Raw genomic sequence first — 22,221 nt, 5'->3', positions numbered from 1 at the left:
CAGGGGCTGTGATCTGAATACATACTGTATTTTTAGGAATATTATTTCATGTTGACAACAGTCATAACAGGAAAAATGCAATGAGTGCTCCCATTAAATATCCTGTTCAATTGCGGTCTTTCAATAACCACAACAAAAAATATATATTACCCTGTGTCTCCTTTCTAATTTGTTCCTCAACCACTCCTGTGGTTTCATTTAAATTTAGACTTGTACTTTTAGCCCATATACGACTGGGAGTATTTTATATTGTGCCAAGTTTCTATAATTGTTTCCTAATGTATTGTGATGTATGCTGGTGTATATTGGGAGCTTACATTAATTTAAATGGATTAAAAATAGCGCAAATATCCAAGCACATACATTTGTTTAATGGTGTGTTTTTTGTTGTTGTTTTTTTTAAGTGTTTTTTCTGTCATATTATTTTATTGTTTATGGTTGAGTGAAGCGTGTGCAAATAAATCTTGGATAACAATGCTTATGCTGGAATGTAACACTTACATTTAAAACATTTGTGAAAGGGTCCAAATATTCTCTTCTGTTGTGTTTTTTTTTTTTTTTGCTGTTGAATGCAACAATAGAAGTATTCCCTATGTGAGTTTTTTTTTTTTTCTGTTTTAATGTTTTTTTTTTTTTTTGTTTTTTCAATAGACTCTTCATCTGCTCTTCTGAATGGTTCTCATGATGGCTACCAACGTAATTCCCCTTCACATACTTCACTTGTGAGCTCTATTGAGAAAAACCTTCAAGATATTATGGACTCTTTGGTCCTAGAGAGGCCTACACCTTTGGTCAGGAAATTGTCCCAGTCATCAAATCAGAACCTTTCTTCTATGTCTAATGGTGGAAGCACCCGTATGCTTTCACCGCCTACAAGCCCTGTCTCCTCCAATTCTGGGTATGAAAATGCATTTCAGTCTCCATTGTCCTCTCCAGGCAGTGGTAGTCTCGCAAGCCCCTCTTCCAGGCAAGACGCAGTAACCTCAACAGTACCCCCTATAGTGCCTCTTAGAACATCCAGTTTTAGCCACTCTTTGCCACGTCCCTTGCCCACGTATGGAGGAAGCAATTTAGAATTGCGATCAACACGTGGAGCAGGTGGTAATTATCTTCATAGCCCACCTAGTCCAGGAGCAGGAATCCGAATGGGTGGTGTTAGTGTTCCCAGCAGTCCACTTATGGGCAGCAAATTTCAGCATTCACTCATGGATAGACCTTTGAGTCCTTACAAGCAGATGGTGGGGACAGCAAGAAGTTTGCCTCCCGAGAGTCCTAGACTGGTGCGAAAAAACCCAGAGAGTATGAGAAACCTTCCTCCACTAAGTCCTTCTCTGTCACGAAGAGGGATTCCTAGTTCTTCCAACCCTGCCTCAGACAGTCCATCAAGAGTCCCTGATAGCCCCCGTGCTCCGGCCCGTCGCAGAGTGGGCAGTGCAAGTTCTCACGGCTCTGAAGATAACGTCTTTTCCAGGGGAATGAGGGATCGTAGCCCATCACCCTCCGCATTTTTGGAACCCCGCCGACTGACTCCAGCCTACAGTCTTGGATCACTAGGAACTCCTTCACAGAGTCCAAATGCTCAAAGAAAGGTGCACGGACTAAGAGAGCGCAAAAATAGCATCACTGACATTAGTGACAACCAGGAAGAATTACTGGATTACCATCGAAGACAGCGGGAAGAGAGACTAAGAGAACAAGAAATGGAGAGACTGGTAAGTGTGTTACAGAAAATGCATAGAAGTATGTCAGGATGCGACACGTGTAATGGAGAAGCTAGCACAACAAATAGGAAGAATGTATAGCTATCGTTATTACTGCCCGTGATTTAGGCGGGTATGCACGAGTTGCCTATATTAATAATATATCTGAATCGACAACCTATAACTAGAAATATTTGTGTGTTTTAAAACCTTAATGAAAAAATGTCCCGTATGCTTATCTTCCATTGAGTTAGCTATCTTCATGTCATGTGCTGTCAGGTTCATTTCCACTGCGGTTTAGAGTTTTAGAAAATATGTGCACTTTCAGCATATTGGCTCTCATACCCTGCTTAGAAAACATTATACCCGTCTCGCATCCGCTAGGGGTTTGCATACACCTTCTGTTGTGCCATGCCCCTCCCCTAAAACACCACCTTATTGCTGCAACACACTCCTTGTCAAAAAATCTTTGTTTCAAAACGGAATGCCATTATTAAGGGGTCTATTTACTAAGCCTTGGATGGAGATAAAGTACCAGCCAATCAGCTCCTAACTGCCATGTCACAGGCTGTGTCTGAAAAATGACAGGAGCCGATTGGCTGGTACTTTATCTCCAGCGACTTTAACTCCATCCAAAGCTTAGTAAATAGTGTACGATTACCTCCAAATGCAGTTTGTGCCAATTTCACCTGTTTAGGTAACTGATCACTGCATCTTAGAGTAACAATATCTCCTCTTTGAAGTCTTTTGAAGAAGATTTTCAACAGACAAAGTAATCAGCCTTTATTTTTCTTTATTTATAGCCAGAGGTAAAAATATGATTGGTTAGAAAAAACGTTTCCACAAGAAAAGCACCCATAGTGGTAGTAGCTTCTGACAGCACATCTTCCTTACTGCACGTTACTATGTTGTTTGGGACTTGAACTGATTTTGGAGAGTTTGCTGAACAGTAGAGTTATTATGCTATACGTTTTTACTATTTCATTGCAGAAGTGTAAGGTATAAGACTGTATAATGGATATTGGAGCTATTATACTATACATTTACTGTTTTATTCGCTGGATATTGCAGAACTGTACAGTATAAGACTGTATACCGGAGATTGGGGCTATTATGCTGTAGATTTACTATTTCATTCCCTGGACATTGCAGAAGTGCACAATATGAGCCTGTATACTGGAGATTGAGGCTATTATACTATACATTGGGACTATATCATTAGCTGGACATTAAAGAACTGCACAGTGTGAGACTTCTACTGAGTGTTGGGCTGTTTGCTTTACATTTGGGACTATCAGTAGCTGGACATTCAATAACTGTACAATATGAGGCAGTTTTCTGGGTATCGGGGCTGTTAGATTGTGCCCACAGACCACTAGAGACCGAGGAAGGAGAATGGGGAGAAGACAGAATGAGCCACTTGTGTATGGAATTCATTTATCAACCTAGCTTATCCTGGTGGGTGTCTATGGAGCCTTTTAATGGTCTTCTCCCAGCTATATGATATCATATTTTCAATATGATCACAATTACACAGACCTTGCATAGCGTTTAGGCACCACCTGTACCATTGTCTTTTTATGCCAGGTAATGAATCACTGCTTTTAAACAGAATATATATTTTCGTGCCAGACTGTTATAAGAGCAATAGAAGATACAGCTTTAGAAATTACAATAGCAACAAGGATTCCATCTTCGGAATCAAAACCCCATGTTTTGGACAGGTTTTTGGCATTTTATATACTATGTATACTGAGGGGGTTAATTCAGCGCCTCTGACTGACAAGTTCTGTACAGCAAGCTTGGGGAGTGGTGTAGGAAAGATATTTACAGACTTTCTGCAACACTCAGCTGCTTACTGAGGTATTTTCCTGAGGGTCTCGTGAGTGGGATGAATCGTTGCCTTTATTCAGCTGTTTCAGGATCATTTATTATCAAAATGTGAAACATCTGATGTTTCACTGTAACGGTAAGACTTAGCCTTCTGTGATGTAAAACCTTTGTTTTCAGTAGGTTTTAGTAAGAGCTTTGCTATAGTTTCTGCCTATATGGCTTAAGTATGTATTCTTGTCACTGCAGGGTTTTTTTGTTAATTTTTAACAGCATGTTGTGCAGGTGAGAATCGCTTCCTACTTAAGACTTGTAGTTGGGTGTAGAGAAAGTAAAGTTTGCACGAATAAAGAGGTACTAATGATATATTATTAGATATGTGTGTAAAGGTTTCAGGAGCTTGTCAGATGTGAAGATATTTCAGTAATATTGGATATTGTGCACACCTTCTGTCCCATTGTAGGACACTGCAGCCGGCCACTTGTAGACATATTGCTGAAAAAAGTTTGCTACACAGTGTATGTAGATGGTGTCCACATCTGAGGTTTACATTTGTGTGTGTGTGTGTGATTTGTTAGTAATGATATAAGGTAACTTGTGTTTAGGTTTAGGAGTCCTGCAAACTGAATCATTACTAGATTTGCTGGATTTATATAAATTAGTTTTATTTCATAATTATTTAAGTCTTGTTGGTGATTACGTCTATTCAGCAGAAAGTGTTATATCGCTGCAACCTTACAAATACATCTCAGCCAAAAATTCCGCTACACAATTTTTTTCCCTAAGTCTCTGCAGTCAAGATATTAGAACAAAAAAATAATTGATTTACACATGAGGATGATGGTGCCAGTGCATTGATGTGCACGATCATTTGTGCTGCATAAGTCTTGTGGTTTTGCACTTTGCATGCTCTGGAACAAAGCGTGCACAAGTATGGGTGAAGCAGTGCCCTACGCATTTCAGTGTTCTGACTGGCGCGGACCAGCTGGGTGGCAGCTTTGAGGATGCACTGGTGGAACTGTGGGCTTGGCAGTGTTGGATGTAAGCCTACATATGCCTGTAACAATTGCAGCTAGTAAAGGGCTGGTGCAAGTGCACCATGGTGGTTATGGGTATCACATACAGATGGGGGTGGTCATACAGGTAAGTTAACATCTTCTTCCATGTAGGCAATGCGCAAATTATGGTTTACCTACACGCGCCTGTGCTTCAGCTCAATAGTCCATTCGGTATTCTACTGTATTGGCAAAGATCACATTGAGCCATCCTCTTGTGTGAATGTTACTAGGTGTTGGTGTCAGAACGTTGATTATAGCCTGCTGGACACCTCTACTAGACTATTTGTATTATCTTGTTTTAACGGGATGCAGTCAGCTTATTGGCTGTCAGGATCCCGTCGTTCAGGAGACAGATGCCGGAATCCCAACACCTGCCGATAAACAGACAGCCAGAATCCCAACGCCGGTCCGGTATTCCCGCTCGCATGGTGGATACATGCCACCAACCGAGTGGGAATATAACCTGTGACAAGTGCATCGAGCCACCGAGCCTGATGCGTTCACCACACGATCCCCTGAGGGGCCTTACTGCTGGGATTCCGGTGGACGCGATGCCGCTGATGAATAGTGACAGCCGGCATCCTGCCTGCCGGGATATCGTATGTATCCCACTTTAACCATGTATGCTATGGTATGGTATGTATGTGTGGGTATCCGTTCAGATGGTCGACCATGTTATGGTCGACAGTCATTAGGTCGACCACTATTGGTCGACATTGACATGGACACATGGTCGACACATGAAAAGGTCGACATGAGTTTAACTTTTTTTTCTTTTGTGGAACTTTTCTATACTTTACGATCCACGTGGACTATGATTGGAACGGTAATCTGTGCCGAGCGAAGCGGTAGCAGAGCGAAGGCACCATGCCCGAAGCATGGCAAGCGAAGCGGTGCACTAATTGGGGTTCCCAGTCACATTACGCAAAAAACGACACCAAAAAAAGTAAAAAAACTCATGTCGACCTTTTCATGTGTCGACCATTTTCATGTGGCGACCATGTGTCCATGTCGACCATGTCTATGTCGACCAATAGTGGTCGACCTAATGACTGTCGACCATGGTCGACCATTCATACCGGAACCGTATGTATGTCCTGAATGTCACTTTTTGGGGCTGCCCACACTGGTGCTATTGTGCAAACTTGTCTTTTGTCTATTTGCTGTAATATGCCGCCTGGTCATTGTGCCCATACACAAGGCAGCAGACATCACACTTTGCCACACACCGCAAAGACTGTGGGAGGTCCATAGGCAGCCTCTGACAAATGATCATGTGAGAGGGGTTTAGAATGATAGATTATATATTTGGTTTTATCCCAAACTCTGTATAAAACGCAAGATGCTGCTGCCAAAAATGAAGCTGACATTACAGATCCTGTTTGTACTTGTCCCTATCCTACAGGCTTTTTTGCAGCAACATCAAATACCATTGCTTGAGCCTTCAGGAATATATGTAAATTAGTGAGACATCTGGGTAGCTCAAGCATTAACCAATAGATAATAAAAAGATTAAAATAAAGCCTCCAAATTGTTTGGAACTGCGATTAAAATATAATGGACAGACAAAAGGGGGATATGTATCAAGGCTACGAGAGAGAGATAAAGTGAATGAGTTGCACACACAAACCAGTCAACGTCTAACGGTCATTTAAAAGACTGTGCTAGATCAATGATAGATGCTGGGTGGTTGCTTTGCAAAAATTCTTTGCTTTAGCTATCTCCAACGCTTGATACATCTCCCCCAAAGTAACACAAGCTTAGCATAATAATACAAAAAAAAAAAGATTCTAGTAATAAATATAACCTAGAGTGCTTCATATCTGAATGTGTTCCAGTTAGAACAAACTGAAAACAGTTAACTTTTTTGGAGTAGGCCTGCAATGTAGGTTCCTATATATTACAGCCTAGTTAGAGGAAGTTTTTGCATTTTCGGCCTATTCTTATTTCTCTAACGTCCTAGTGGATGCTGGGGACTCCGTAAGGACCATGGGGATAGACGGGCTCCGCAGGAGACATGGGCACTTTTAAGAAAGAATTTAGGTTCTGGTGTGCACTGGCTCCTCCCTCTATGCCCCTCCTCTAGACCTCAGTTTGATACTGTGCCCAGACGAGCTGGGTGCTTTTCAGTGAGCTCTCCTGAGTTTGCTGAGAAAAAGTATTTTGTTAGGTTTTTTATTTTCAGGGAGCTCTGCTGGCAACAGACTCCCTGCATCGTGGGACTGAGGGGAGAGAAGCAGCCCTACTCTCTGAAGCTAGGTCCTGCTTCTTAGGCTACTGGACACCATTAACTCCAGAGGGATCGGTACGCAGGATCTCACCCTCGCCGTCCGGTCCCGGAGCCGCGCCGCCGCCCCCCTCGCAGAGCCGGAAGACAGAAGCCGGGTGAGTATGAGAAGCAAAGAAGACCTTCACAGGCGGCAGAAGACTCCGTGTTCTTCACTGAGGTAACGCACAGCACTGCAGCTGTGCGCCATTGCTCCCACACACACCTCACATACTCCGGTCACTGTAAGGGTGCAGGGCGTGGGGGGGGGCGCCCTGGGCAGCATTTGGGACCTCTTTTGGTAAAGTTAAGCATATATACAGCTGGGCACTGTATATATGTATGAGCCCCCGCCAAAAAATTGTATATTTAAGCGGGACAGAAGCCTGCCGCCGAGGGGGCGGGGCTTCTTCCTCAGCACTCACCAGCGCCATTTTTTCTCCACAGCTCCGCTGAGAGGAAGCTCCCCAGGCTCTCCCCTGCAGATACACGGTAAAAGAGGGTAAAAAGAGAGGGGGGGCACATAATTAGGCGCAAAAAGCAATATAAACAGCAGCTACTGGGTTAACATTAAGTTACTGTGTTATTCCTGGGTTTATAGCGCTGGAGTGTGTGCTGGCATACTCTCTCTCTGTCTCTCCAAAGGGCCTTGTGGGGGAACTGTCTTCAGAGAGGGCATTCCCTGTGTGTGTGGTGTGTCGGTACGCTTGTGTCGACATGTCTGATGAGGAAGGCTATGTGGAAGCAGAGCGGGAGCAAATGAATGCGGTGTCTCCGCCGACGGCGCCGACACCTGATTGGATGGATATGTGGAAGGTTTTAAATGATAATGTTAATTCCTTGCATAAAAAGTTAGAAAAAGCTGAAGCCTCGGGACAGTCAGGGTCCCAACCCGTGCCTGATCCTAGGTCGCAGAGGCCGTCAGGGTCTCAGAAGTGCCCACTATTCCAAACTGTTGACACAGATACCGACATGGATTCTGACTCTGACTCCAGTGTCGATTACGATGATGCAAAGTTACAACCAAAATTGGCTAAATCCATCCGTAACATGATTATAGCAATTAAGGATGTGTTGCACATCACAGAGGAAACCCCAGTCCCTGACAAGAGGGTGCATATGTATGGGGAGAAAAAGCCGGAGGTAACCTTTCCCCCCTCACACGAGCTAAATGAGTTATGTGAAAAGGCTTGGGAATCTCCAGATAAAAAACTGCAGATTTCCAAAAGGATTCTTATGGCGTATCCTTTCCCGCCAACGGACAGGTTACGCTGGGAATCCTCCCCTAGGGTGGACAAAGCTTTAACACGCTTATCCAGGAAGGTAGCCCTGCCGTCACAGGATACGGCTACCCTCAAAGAGGCTGCGGATCGCAAACAGGAGGTTACACTGAAGTCCATTTATACACATTCAGGTACCTTACTGAGGCCGGCAATCGCGTCGGCCTGGGTGTGTAGTGCTGTAGCAGCATGGACGGATACCTTATCTGAGGAAATTGATACCTTAGACAAGGATACTGTATTGTTGACCTTGGGGCATATTAAAGACGCTGTCCTATATCTGAGAGATGCTCAAAGAGACATTAGTCTACTGGGTTCTAGAATAAATGCTATGTCGATTTCTGCCAGAAGGGTCCTGTGGACTCGGCAATGGACAGGTGATGCCGATTCAAAAAGGCATATGGAGGTTTTACCTTACAAGGGTGAGGAATTGTTTGGGGAGGGTCTCTCGGACCTGGTCTTCACAGCTACAGCTGGAAAGTCAAATGTTTTGCTTTTTATTCCCTCACAGCCTAAGAGAGCACCGTATTATCAAATGCAGTCCTTTCGATCACAAAGAAACAAAGTCCGAGGTGCGTCCTTTCTTGCCAGAGGCAGGGGCAGAGTTAAGAAGCTGCACAACACAGCTAGTTCCCAGGAACAGAAGTCCTCCCCGGCCTCTACAAAATCCACCGCATGACGCTGGGGCTCCACAGGCTGAGCTAGGCCCGGTGGGGGCACGTCTTCGAAATTTCAGCCACAAGTGGGTTCACTCCCAGGTGGATCCCTGGGCGATAGAAATTGTGTCTCAGGGATACAAGCTGGAATTCGAAGAGATGCCCCCTCACCGATACCTCAAATTGGCCCTACCAGCTTCCCCCCACGAGAGGGAAATAGTGTTAACTGCAATTCACAAATTGTATCTTCAACAGGTGGTGGTCAAGGTTCCCCTCCTTCAACAGGGAAGGGGTTATTATTCGACCATAGAGAAAGAAAAACGGCTGCGCTTGGGGTGTTGCAAATAGATGTAAATAGTGAAGAGTTGACAATCTTCTATATAAAATAATTTATTATAATATAAAATACATCAACAAAGAATGAAATTAATCATATATAAAAGGATTAATAATTATACTCTAAAACACCGTTATATAGACACACAGTATCAAACCGAAGCTTGTATTTAGAATCCCCCTGATTCAGGGTGTAAAATTGATATTCTCTGAGGTTGTAACAATAATGTAACTAAATAGTTACAGTTTTACTCTCTGCAGTGTGTTGTGACTAGAAGTATGTAGAAACAACAGAACTTTTTCTCCAATAATTGGAGAGGGAAAGAGGGCCCAGCGGTCAAATATGCAATGAACAGTATACAATGTTACCTCTCCTAGGGGCTGATGTTACCGAGCGTCCTCGGTAAGGTCCTGTATAAAGCCCACAGTGCGATACTAGGTAGAGGAGTTCAATAAGGAAAGTTATCCAAGTTTGCTCCTGAGCCTGTAAGTCCCGGATGTAGGACTGTTGCCAGTGTATTCCCTAGGGCTGGTGGAAATCCTTTTAGTGCCCTAAGCGTAAGGAATACCACATCTTCCAGGACATCAAAGGAGCACACGCTGTAGCCACTAATTGCGGAGAAAATTAGCAGGTATAGCATTAACTGGAGCCGTTGCTGGCACTGGATTGATGGAGACTGAAGCGCTGTCCCACGGCCAAATAGCCGTTTAGATGATACAAGCTGGCGTCTCACTGTCAGATGTTACCATCAGAGAATACGGACTGGCGTTGTCCCGCTGTCAGACACAGCCGTCAGATGATATATGCTGGCACTGTCCCGTGGCCAATTGCAGCCGTCAGACAATGTAGGCTGGTGCCGTGCAGAGACCGTATTGGAATCACCATGCAGATAAAAGTATCTCCGCTGTAGGCAGGTTCCTTAGAGCTGTGATGCCGGTGAGTTAGAGTCGGAAGGGACCATGTTTATAGTACCGAAACCGGACGGTTCGGTCAGACCCATATTGAATTTAAAATCCCTGAACATATACCTGAAAAGGTTCAAGTTCAAGATGGAATCGTTGAGAGCGGTCATTGCAAGCCTGGAAGGGGGGGATTTTATGGTGTCTCTGGACATAAAGGATGCATACCTTCATGTCCCCATTTATCCACCTCATCAGGCGTACCTCAGATTTGTGGTACAGGATTGTCATTACCAATTTCAGACGTTGCCGTTTGGTCTCTCCACGGCACCGAGAATATTTACCAAGGTAATGGCGGAAATTATGGTACTCCTGCGGAAGCAAGGGGTCACCATTATCCCGTACTTGGACGATCTCCTCATAAAAGCGAGATCAAGAGAGCAGTTGCTGAACAGCGTCGCACTTTCTCTGGAAGTGTTACGACAACACGGCTGGATTCTGAATATTCCAAAGTCGCAGTTGGTTCCTACGACTCGTCTGCCTTTCCTGGGCATGATTCTAGACACAGACCAGAAAAGGGTTTATCTCCCGATAGAGAAAGCTCAGGAACTCATGACACTGGTCAGGAACCTATTAAAACCAAAACAGGTGTCAGTACATCACTGCACCCGAGTCCTGGGAAAGATGGTGGCATCATACGAGGGCATTCCCTTCGGCAGGTTCCATGCGAGGACTTTTCAATGGGACTTACTGGACAAGTGGTCCGGATCACATCTTCAGATGCATCAGTTAATCACCCTATCCACCAGGGCCAGGGTGTCACTCCTGTGGTGGCTGCAGAGCGCTCACCTTCTCGAGGGCCGCAGATTCGGCATTCAGGACTGGGTCCTGGTGACCACGGACGCAAGCCTCCGAGGTTGGGGAGCAGTCACACAGGGAAGAAATTTCCAAGGTCTGTGGTCAAGTCAAGAGACTTGCCTTCACATCAACATCCTGGAACTAAGGGCCATATACAACGCCCTACGTCAAGCGGAGACCCTGCTTCGCGACCAACCGGTTCTGATTCAGTCAGACAACATCACCGCAGTGGTTCATGTAAACCGACAAGGCGGCACAAGGAGCAGGGTGGCGATGGTGGAAGCCACCAGAATTCTTCGCTGGGCGGAGAATCACGTAAGCGCACTGTTAGCAGTGTTCATCCCGGGAGTGGACAACTGGGAAGCAGACTTCCTCAGCAGACACGACCTCCACCCGGGAGAGTGGGGACTTCATCAGGAAGTCTTCGCACAGATTACAAGTCGGTGGGAACTGCCACAGGTGGACATGATGGCATCCCGCCTCAACAAAAAGCTACAGAGGTATTGCGCCAGGTCAAGAGACCCTCAGGCGATAGCTGTGGACGCCCTGGTGACACCGTGGGTGTTCTAGTCGGTCTATGTATTTCCTCCTCTTCTTCTCATACCCAAGGTGCTGAGGATAATAAGAAAAAGAGGAGTGAGAACAATACTCATTGTTCCAGATTGGCCACGAAGGACTTGGTATCCAGAACTGCAAGAAATGCTCACGGAGGACCCGTGGCCTCTGCCTCTAAGACAGGACCTGTTGCAACAGGGGCCATGTCTGTTCCAAGACTTACCGCGGCTGCGTTTGACGGCATGGCGGTTGAACGCCGATCCTAGCAGAGAAAGGCATTCCGGATGAGGTCATTCCTACGCTGATAAAGGCTAGGAAGGACGTGACAGCTCAACATTATCACCGTATATGGCGAAAATATGTTGCTTGGTGTGAGGCCAGGAATGCTCCTACGGAGGAGTTCCAGCTGGGCCGTTTCCTTCACTTCCTACAGTCCGGAGTGAATTTGGGCCTAAAATTGGGTTCCATTAAGGTCCAGATTTCGTCCCTATCCATTTTCTTTCAAAAGGAGTTGGCTTCTCTACCTGAAGTTCAGACGTTTGTAAAGGGAGTGCTGCATATTCAGCCTCCTTTTGTGCCTCCAGTGGCACCTTGGGATCTTAACGTGGTGTTAAGTTTCCTGAAATCCCACTGGTTTGAACCACTTAAAACGGTGGAGTTGAAATATCTCACGTGGAAGGTGGTCATGCTATTAGCCTTGGCTTCGGCTAGGCGTGTGTCAGAGTTGGCGGCTTTGTCACATTAAAGCCCCTATCTGGTTTTTCATGTGGATAGAGCAGAATTGCGGACCCATCCACAATTTCTGCCAAAAGTGGTTTCATCTTTTCATATAAACCAACCTATTGTGGTGCCTGTGGCTACTACTGACTTGGAGGATTCCGAGTTGCTTGATGTGGTCAGGGCTTTGAAGGTTTATGTAGTCAGAACGGCTAGGGTCAGGAAAACAGAGTCGTTGTTTATCCTGTATGCATCCAACAAGCTTGGTGCTCCTGCTTCAAAGCAAACTATTGCTCGCTGGATCTGTAACACGATTCAGCAGGCTCATTCTGCGGCTGGATTGCCGCTGCCAAAATCAGTTAAGGCCCATTCCACTAGGAAGGTGGGCTCTTCTTGGGCGGCTGCCTGAGGGGTCTCTGCATTACAACTTTGCCGAGCGGCTACTTGGTCAGGTTCAAACACTTTTGCAAAGTTCTACAAGTTTGATACCCTGGCTGAGGAGGACCTCTTGTTTGCTCAATCGGTGCTGCAGAGTCATCCGCACTCTCCCGCCCGTTTGGGAGCTTTGGTATAATCCCCATGGTCCTTACGGAGTCCCCAGCATCCACTAGGACGTTAGAGAAAATAAGATTTTACTTATCGGTAAATCTATTTCTCGTAGTCCGTAGTGGATGCTGGGCGCCCGTCCCAAGTGCGGACTTCTTCTGCAATGCTTGTATATTGTTATTGCTTCAATAAGGGTTATGTTATGGTTGCATCAGGGTTTGACCTGATGCTCTGTCGTTTGTCATACTGTTAACTGGTTGTTTTCAATATGTTATACGGTATGATTGGTGTGGCTGGTATGAATCTTGCCTTGGATTACCAAAATCCTTTCCTTGTACTGTCAGCTCTTCTGGGCACCGTTTCTCTAACTGAGGTCTGGAGGAGGGGCATAGAGGGAGGAGCCAGTGCACACCAGAATCTAAATTCTTTCTTAAAGTACCCATGTCTCCTGCGGAGCCCGTCTATCCCCATGGTACTTACGGAGTCCCCAGCATCCACTACGGACTACGAGAAATAGATTTACCGGTGAGTAAAATCTTATTTTTTATATAAATATAAAGAAGCAAAAGTGGTTTTACGTTTGGCGCTGAGTGAAAGTATATCCGTGACGATTTGCATGGATGTTGCGTTGAAGAGGTTGAGGTACCTGCTTTATTGCTGTCCTCCTGGGAGGCTTCAGCTTCCGGACCATCATGAAGGAGGCAGAGACATAGCCAGCAGTGACGCTATCATGTCATGTGCGCAGAGCCGCCGGTCACTGCTTCTGGGTGGCTCTGCAGCTATGCTTAACTACCTCTCACCACGGAGCCTGAGGGCAGTTGTGAAGAAGGGATGCGGCCAATAATGTGTCTAACGATGGCCAGACCCCTGACTTTGCCTCCGCCTGCATTGGGAGCACAGGGAAAAAATAGTGTTCATTTGCCTGTTTGCAGAGTGGTGTGCACCTTGTGTTGCACCATCCTCCTAACTGTACGCTTGGGTCCTAGCCTCCATTCTCATTAGTGCGCACTTGCACCAGCATTATACTAGGTAAATAGATTAGCCTAGAAAACCGGGGTATTTACACTTCTTCATAGCCCGCGGGTACCAGAGGTACTCCACCCACTGCGCTTTCCCTACGTGACAGACCAATTACGCCTCTCCTGTCATAAGGGTACATGCGTTTGAAATGTGTGACAACTATATATCGCTGGTACTTAGTTGCACACAGTGGGTTGGGTATGTGTGACCGCCGGTCACCATACCAACGCCGGGATCCAGGCTTCGAGATGCCCGGCGGGGGCGAGCGCAACAAATCCCCTTGCGAGCTCACCACGCTGTTCTATTCCCACTATATGGGTGTCGTGAACACCCACGAGTGGAAATAGTCCCTGTTAGTCGGCATGCCGACTGTCGGGGATTGTTAGGGGGCGGGATCCCGGCGTCTGTATTGTGACCGGCAGTCTCCTTACCACCGGTCACACAACTACATCCCTAATATGTACACCTATGTTACTAACCAACAGTTCTGAATAAACTATTGGCCAAATGGGACGTGTGAGCAAATATTATAGTAAAAGTAACATTAGTACACAGCAAGGGAACTGATGAACGGTTTGTTCTTATCTGATAGTTTCGGGATACAAGCAGGTGCAGGAGTCATTAGAAGCAGGAAAATCTTTATTTGATCTTGTAAAAGGTCTTTAAAAAATAAGTTATTCCATATTGAAGGTACAGATGTAGCCATGCTCATCTTACTGCGATGAAGCATGCTGCAACATGGCTTACTGCATGGCGTGCCAGGCTGCAACTATTTATTGGAGCTATCGCTGGCTGCGAATAGTTAGTCTGGCTTGCCATGCAGCAAGCAGTGTTGCAGTATGTTACATTGCAGCAAAGATGAGCATGGCTGCATTTGTACTAGGAATGAAATGGCATACAGATGTTTTTGGAAGTTCAGATGATGCACAGTCGTCAACCTGGTCAAGAGGATACAAAAACTACAATGTTAAAGATGGTATATACGCGGCAGGGCCAAAACAGCCCTTTGTGGTCAGAGGGTAAACCAGCCCTCCTGTTTCTTTAAACCAATTAAGACTAGTTCATTCAGCTTCTAGTATCGGCAAACAATGCCTTCCATAATTGGACCCAAACTCAAATGACTGAGATGTGTATATATTTGGAATGAACTAAATTGACAGCAATACAATTCTTACAAAAATGTTCACACTCCGCAGAACGCTCCTGGAGGAAATCTCACTCTCTGGCGGACTTCCTCCATTTTAAGTTTATTCTCTCCTCCTACAGCTCTGCTCTTTCTCTTGCCAAGCAATTCTTTTTCCAAGTACTCATCTCTTCTCAGTCCTCCAGTCCACGCCGTCTCTTTGAAACTTTTAACACTCTCCTTCGCCCCCTCCTCCTCCCCTCCCATTTTCCCTCACTGCTACTGACTTTGCCTCCTTCTTCATCTCCAAAATAGAGGATACCCAACATGATGTCTCCTCCTGTCACCCCTCTGCTGCCCCCCTGCCCTCATTATCCTTCCCCTCCATCCCACCCTATCCTGTGTCCATCCCACCTCAGACCAGGAAGTCCACTCCCTCATCTTATCATCCACCCCCTCAACCTGCCCCCTGGACCCCCTCCCCTCCCGTCTTCTCCGCTCCCTCTCCCCCACTGCCTGTTCCCACCTTGCTCACCTCTTTAACCTATCGCTCTCTACCGTCCTCTTTCCATCATCATTCAAACATGCTCTGGTCTCACCTATTCTCAAGAAAAACAACCTCGACCCTTCATCACTCCCTAGCTACCGCCCCATCTCTCTCCTCCCATTTTCCTCCAAACTACTTGAACGACTGTTCTACAGCTGTCTCACAAGCTACCTCTTTGACAACTCCATCCTTGATCCACTACAATCTGGCTTTCGCCCACTCCACTCCACCGAGACTGCCCTGGTGAAAGTCACCAATTACCTGCTTTCGGCCAAATCCAGGGGCCACTACCGGCCCAGTGTGAATACATCTGCACGAGGTGTGTGCGAACGGTTGCCCTGGAAGCCCAGGTAACTGATCTAGAGCAAACCGTTACGCGACTGAGGGAGATTCACAATCTCGAGCGTAGTTTAGACAGAACGGTGGAGGAGTTGCGGGAGGGGTCACTGGTAGAAGAGGATGATGATCAGGTAGCCAGTTGGGTCACAGTTAGAAGGAAGAAAAATAGGGGGAGGCACGACATCTCCAAACTATCAAACCCGAACAAATTTGCCCGATTGGACGAGGAATCGGAGGATGATAGTGAAGAAATGACGGTGCCGGAGGAGACTGCTCCCTCTAGCATCCAGAGGTGCGGTCCCTCTGGCGCGGTTGGGATAAAAGATAGAGAGGTACCTAGTCAAATGGTGGTGGTAGGGGATTCTATCATCAGGAAGGCAGATAGGGCAATCTGCTACCGGGACCGTGATCGCCGTACAGTCTGTTGTCTCCCGGGTGCTCGGGTACGGCACATCGCGGACCGGGTAGATAGATTGTTGGGAGGGGCTGGCAAAGACCCGGCGGTCTTGGTGCACGTTGGCACCAATGACAAAGTTAGCGGAAGGTGGGATGTCCTTAAGAAAGACTATAGGGACTTAGGAAAGAAACTGAAAGCAAGGACATCTAAGGTAATATTCTCTGAATTATTACCCGTGCCACGCGCTAGTCCAGGGAGGCAGAGGGAGATTAGGGAGGTAAATGTGTGGCTTAGGGATTGGTGCAGGAAAGAGGGGTTTGTGTTCCTGGAACACTGGGCGGACTTCTCAGTCAGGCGCCATCTCTTTTGTCGTGACGGATTGCACCTGACTGAGGAGGGGGCAGCGGTGCTGGGGGGAAGGATGGTTAGAAGGTTGGAGGAGATTTTAAACTAGGAGCCTGGGGGGAGGGTTTAGCTAGAAACTACGGGTCATGCAGTGAGAATAGTGGGGATGGCGGTAGTAAACGAAATGGGGGAGAAGTTGGGGGGAGGGTAAGAGCAGGCAGTAAGGTTACTAACATGGGTACTAAAAGGGATTTTACCAAAGTACTAACCAATGACGATTACAGGTCATCCTTGCCACATATGGTGAAAGATGTCCCTAACGCAAGGGAAAATACTTATCTTAGTTGTATGTATGTAAACGCCAGAAGCATTACTGGTAAAAAGGGTGAACTAGAAATACTTGCAGCAAGCAAACAGTATGATATTATAGGCATTACTGAAACTTGGTGGGATGAATCTCATGATTGGACAGTCAATCTAGAGGGCTAAACACTGTTTAGGAGAGACAGACTAAATAAAAAGGGTGGAGGGGTGTGTCTGTACGTAAAGCCGGTTTTAAAACCTAATATATGGGAAGATACTCAGGAGGAGACTGTAGACACTGTTGAGACATTATGGGTAGAAATTGCATGCGGGGAAAAAGGAACAAAAAAGTTAGTATTGGGTGTATGCTATAGGCCGCCTGGTATCAACGCATCTGATGATGAATTGTTACTAAAGCAAATTGAAAAAGCAGCAGGAGTAGGAGACATAGTAGTGATGGGCGATTTTAACTATCCAGAGATAAACTGGAAAAACGATTCATGTGATACTGCTAGGGGCAGTATGTTTTTAAACACACTAAATGATAACTACCTAGTCCAACTAATTGAGGAACCAACTAGGTACAATGCAATCTTAGACCTGGTATTAACAAACAATCAGGATTTGGTATCGGGTATTATAGTAGGGGAACACATAGGAAACAGCGACCACAATATGGTCACATTCAATATCAGTTTCTACAAACAGCCCTATACTGGCTCAACTAGGACTTTAAACTTTAGCAAAGCAAATTTTGAAAAGATGAGGGTATTTTTCAGGGATATTTAATGGGAAGGTTTGTTTTTAGGAAAAAATACTACAGAGAAATGGGAGGTACTAAAATTCCTGCTAGCTAAAAATACACTCAAATATATTCCTATGAGTAGCAAAAAAGGGAATAAAAATCATAAACCGATGTGGCTTAACAAAAAGATTAAGGAACTTATGGGCAAGAAAAGGCGAGCATTTAAAAAATACAAATCTGACGGGGAAGCAGAGTCATTTCAGCACTATAAGGAATGTAACAAAAATTGCAAAAAGGAAATAAGAGCGGCTAAAGTAGAAACTGAAAAACTAGTAGCAAAGGAAAGCAAAGCGAATCCCAAAAAATTCTTTAAATACATTAATAGCAAGAGATTAAAAAAGGAGAGTATAGGCCCTTTGAAAGACAAGTTGGGAGTCTTAAGCAAAAATGATAATGACATAGCGGACACACTAAATGAGTTTTTTTCAACAGTATTCACTAGAGAGGACCCAATTCAGGGACTGACACATAATCTCAATAATGACAATATCACACTGATAGGTACTTATTTAAGCGAGGAAGTAGTCTGTGACAGATTAAAACATTTAAAGATTAATAAATCACCAGGGCCCGATGGTATTCATCCAAGGGTTCTAATGGAGCTTCACTCTGAACTGGCAAAACCGCTATCTTTGAGGATTCAGTTATATCAGGTATGGTTCCCAAAGACTGGCGTATAGCGGAAGTAGTGCCTATATTCAAAAAGGGAAGTAAAGCTGAAGCAGGTAATTATAGACCAGTTAGTCTTACATCTATAGTGGGGAAAGTATTGGAAGGTATTCTAAGAGATAGTATTCAGAAGTTCCTTGAAACCAATAAGGTCATTAAAAGGAATCAACATGGGTTTATGAAGGACAGATCCTGTCAAACCAACTTACTTGGCTTTTATGAAACAGTAAGCGCAAACCTAGATCAGGGTAAAGACGTGGATGTAATCTTTTTAGACTTTGCCAAAGCGTTCGATACTGTACCACACATGAGACTTATATACAAGCTACAAGAATCAGGGCTAGGAAGCACAATATGCACTTGGGTCAAAAACTGGTTAGATAATAGGAAGCAGCGCGTTGTGGTTAATGGATCTTTTTCAACTTGGACTGAAGTGCTAAGTGGTGTGCCGCAAGGCTCAGTATTAGGACCGCTATTGTTCAATATTTTCATTAACGACCTAACAGAAGGTCTAGAGAGCATGGTGTAAATTTTTGCAGATGATACCAAATTGTGTAAGGCTATAAATACAGAGGAGGATGCAGAGTCTCTTCAGAACGACTTAGTTAAATTAGAAGCATGGGCAGCCAAATGGAGATTGCGCTTCAACACAGACAAGTGTAAGGTAATGCACTGTGGTAACAAGAACAAAAATTACACCTACCTACTAAATGGGGTAAAATTAGGGGATTCTGTACTGGAAAAGGACTTAGGTGTCCTCATAGATAGCAAGCTAAGCAGTAGTACCCAAAGTAGGACTGCAGCAAAGAAGGCTAATAAGATATTAGCATGCATAAAACGGGGTATTGATGCTAGGGACGAGAGTATTATACTCCCGTTATATAAATCACTAGTGAGGCCACACCTTGAATACTGTGTACAGTTCTGGGCACCGTACTACAAAAATGATATCCTGGAGCTTGAAAAGGTACAGAGGAGGGCGACCAAACTAATTAAGGGCATGGAGACGATGGAATACAAGGAAAGGCTTGAAAGACTAGGCATGTTTACATTGGAAAAGCGGAGACTAAGAGGGGATATGATCAACATCTACAAATATATAAGGGGACAATACACAGAGCTTGCGCGGGACCTGTTTTTGGTTAGATCAACACAGAGGACTCGTGGACACTCGCTCAGGTTAGAGGAGAGGAGATTCCGCACAATACGGCATAAAGGCTTTTTCACGGTAAGGACAATACGTGTTTGGAATTCCCTGCCCGAGGGAGTTGTAATGGCGGAATCTGTCAACACCTTTAAGAATGGGTTAGATAAATTCCTATTGGATAAGGATATCCAGGGGTATGGTGCATAGTCATGCATTATAGTTACTATAAATAGGGATAAAATGCAATGGCTGACAGCAGCATCAGTCAAAAATTTTAGTCAAATCATCATGCATAGGACACCACAAATAGGTTGAACTCGATGGACAATTATCTTTTTTCAACCTCAGATACTATGTTACTATGTTACTTCTCTCTTCTCATCCTTCTGGACCTCTCTGCTGCCTTTGACACCGTGGATCATCCTCTCCTTCTCCGCACACTCCAAAGCGTTGGCCTCTCTCTAGCACCGTCCTTGACTGGTTTACCTCTTACCTCACTAACCGCTCCTTCTCTCTGTCTGCCTCCGGCACCACCTCACACCCTTCCATCCTTCCTGTTGGTGTCCCTCAGGGTTCTGTCCTAGGCCCCCTAGTGTACTACCTGTACACCACTTCTCTGGGTGCGCTCATTAACTCCTTTGGCCTTCAATACCACCTCTATGCTGATGACACACAGCTCTACCTCTCCTCTCCTGATCTGTCCCATTCTGTCCTCTTTCAGGTTTCCAGCTGCCTTTCCGCTATCGCCTCCTGGATGTCTGAGCGCTCTCTGAAGCTCAACATGGACAAAACTGAACTCATTATCTTTCCCCCAGCCAGAGCCCCCGTTCCCCAACTCCACTGCCTGGGCGTTACTCTCGACTCCTCCCTCTCCTTTGCACCCCACATCCAAGCTCTGGCGCAATCCTGTCGGTTCCAGCTACGCAACATTGTTCGCATTAGGCCATTTCTCTCCCATAGTGCAACTAAACATCATCCACTCACTGGTCATCTCACGACACGACTACTGCAATGTTCTCCACACTTGCTCCCATCTTGTTCCCCTCCAATCTGTCCTCAACTCCGCAGCTAGGCTTATCTTCCTCTCCCGCCGCTCCACATTTGCCACTCCCCTTCGACAAAATCTACACTGGCTCCCATTCCCCTACAGAATCCTCTGCAAATTCCTCACATACAAGGCCATCTCTAATTCCACTGTTCCCTACATCCCTAATTCAGTGATGCAATTGAATTGCAATCGCATCGCTAGTGCCCATTTACATGCCCTACAGCCTTTCCCTGTGGTGGGTGGCCCCAAGCATGCGATCACAAGCTAATTTAGCAAAACTGCAACTGATGATGAAAATGGTCCTAAATTCATTATCTTAAATTAATCAGACAAGTTGTCCAGTTGGGTAAAAAGTTGGTCAGAGTATGGCCAGCTTTAGGAATTATAATGTTTCAAGATACTTTCATGTGCCCTTAAACCTGCATTATCCTTGTTTGTTTGCGCATTCCATTGTCTGTCTTCCTTCCTCTTTAGTAAATAAGACTATTATTGGGTCTTTTGTCCTGTTTTGGAGGTTGGTGCTTTCCAGAAAAGGGGTTTTCCTGTATTTGGAATCCGACATTTAAAATGAAATAAAACGCACACACAGACAACAGCATAATAATCATTATCTGTCACTTGTCCATTCTGTAGGTATTATACAATTGTGACGTACAGTAAGAGGCTTCAGTACTGTCCATGGTAACTGAATTGTACGCATTTCTTGCCAGTTGAACTCTACAAACATACAGTATATGTTATACTTTGCATTTGTGTTATTATAACACAGATTATATTAATTTACATTAATACAGGGACCCCACTCACTTCAATAATGTAATGATGCCATTTCTCTATACAGAGTAAACTGTCGAGAAATGCAAACTACAGACTATTAACACTATTTTAGATAATTGAAATTGCCTACGTTTTTTTTCTTCTAAATATTAATAGTTTTAAAAACAGTGTGTAAAGAGCAGCCACCACAGATGTACACACACATTCATATTACATAGATATCTGAGCAGAATATTATAAAACTGTTTGTGTATTATTTCATTCATTCCTTTTGTTACATGCTTGTGGGAAGTTCCTTGTTTTCCAGCCAGCTATAGGGGCATATGCTATTGCGGTCAAATTCCGGCTGGAATTCGACCGTTTTTAAATTCGACACATTTCGACAGTCAGACACCTTCCCGCCGGGACCCGAATTCGACATATTCAATAAAAAACTGATTAGACCGTCCCGCTGTCAAAAAACGGACCAATTGACGATAGTGTGCGTCCTGGATTCGACTTCATGGACGCACAAAAGTGTTTAAAAAATCAAGAAAAAAATTGCGTGGAGTCCCCCCTTCTAAGCATAACCAGCCTCGGGCTCTTTGAGCCGGTCCTGGTTGTAAAAATATGGGGGGGGAAATGACAGGGGATCCCCCGTATTTTCACAACCAGCACCGGGCTCTGCGTCCGGTCCTGGTGCAAAAAATACGGGAGACAAGACGTAGGGGTCCCCCGTATTTTACACACCAGCACCGGGCTCCACTAGCTGGAGAGGTAATGCCACAGCCGGGGGGCACTTTTTTATACCGGTCCCTGCGGTTGTGGCATTAAATCCCCAACTAGTCACCCCTGGCTGGGGTACCCTGGAGGAGTGGGGACCCCTTAAATCAAGGGGTCCCCCCCTCCAGCCACCCAAGGGCCAGGGGTGAAGCCCAAGGCTGTTTCCCCCCCCCCCCCCCCACCCAAGGGCTGCGGATGGGAGGCTGATAGCCAAGTGACAAAATAAAGAATATTGTT

At 45.3% G+C, this 22,221-nt stretch overlaps 1 protein-coding gene across 17 annotated transcripts in view; it reads left to right on the top strand.

Moving 5' to 3' along the window:
• Positions 1-22,221, top strand: part of PHLDB1 (pleckstrin homology like domain family B member 1) — a 280,745-nt gene that overhangs the window by 190,576 nt on the left and 67,948 nt on the right. For all 17 annotated transcript variants that reach the window (XM_063942622.1, XM_063942623.1, XM_063942612.1 and 14 more), the window contains one exon: positions 652-1,712. In XM_063942622.1, the coding sequence (XP_063798692.1) occupies positions 652-1,712 (1,061 nt within the window). The remainder of the gene's footprint in view (positions 1-651; positions 1,713-22,221) is intronic.

The sequence above is a fragment of the Pseudophryne corroboree genome, chromosome 10 (assembly GCF_028390025.1).
Source record: "Pseudophryne corroboree isolate aPseCor3 chromosome 10, aPseCor3.hap2, whole genome shotgun sequence".
Classification (NCBI taxonomy): domain Eukaryota; kingdom Metazoa; phylum Chordata; class Amphibia; order Anura; family Myobatrachidae; genus Pseudophryne; species Pseudophryne corroboree.
The sequence above is the reverse complement of the archived record's forward strand: the minus strand, read 5'-3'. Positions and strand labels throughout refer to the sequence as shown.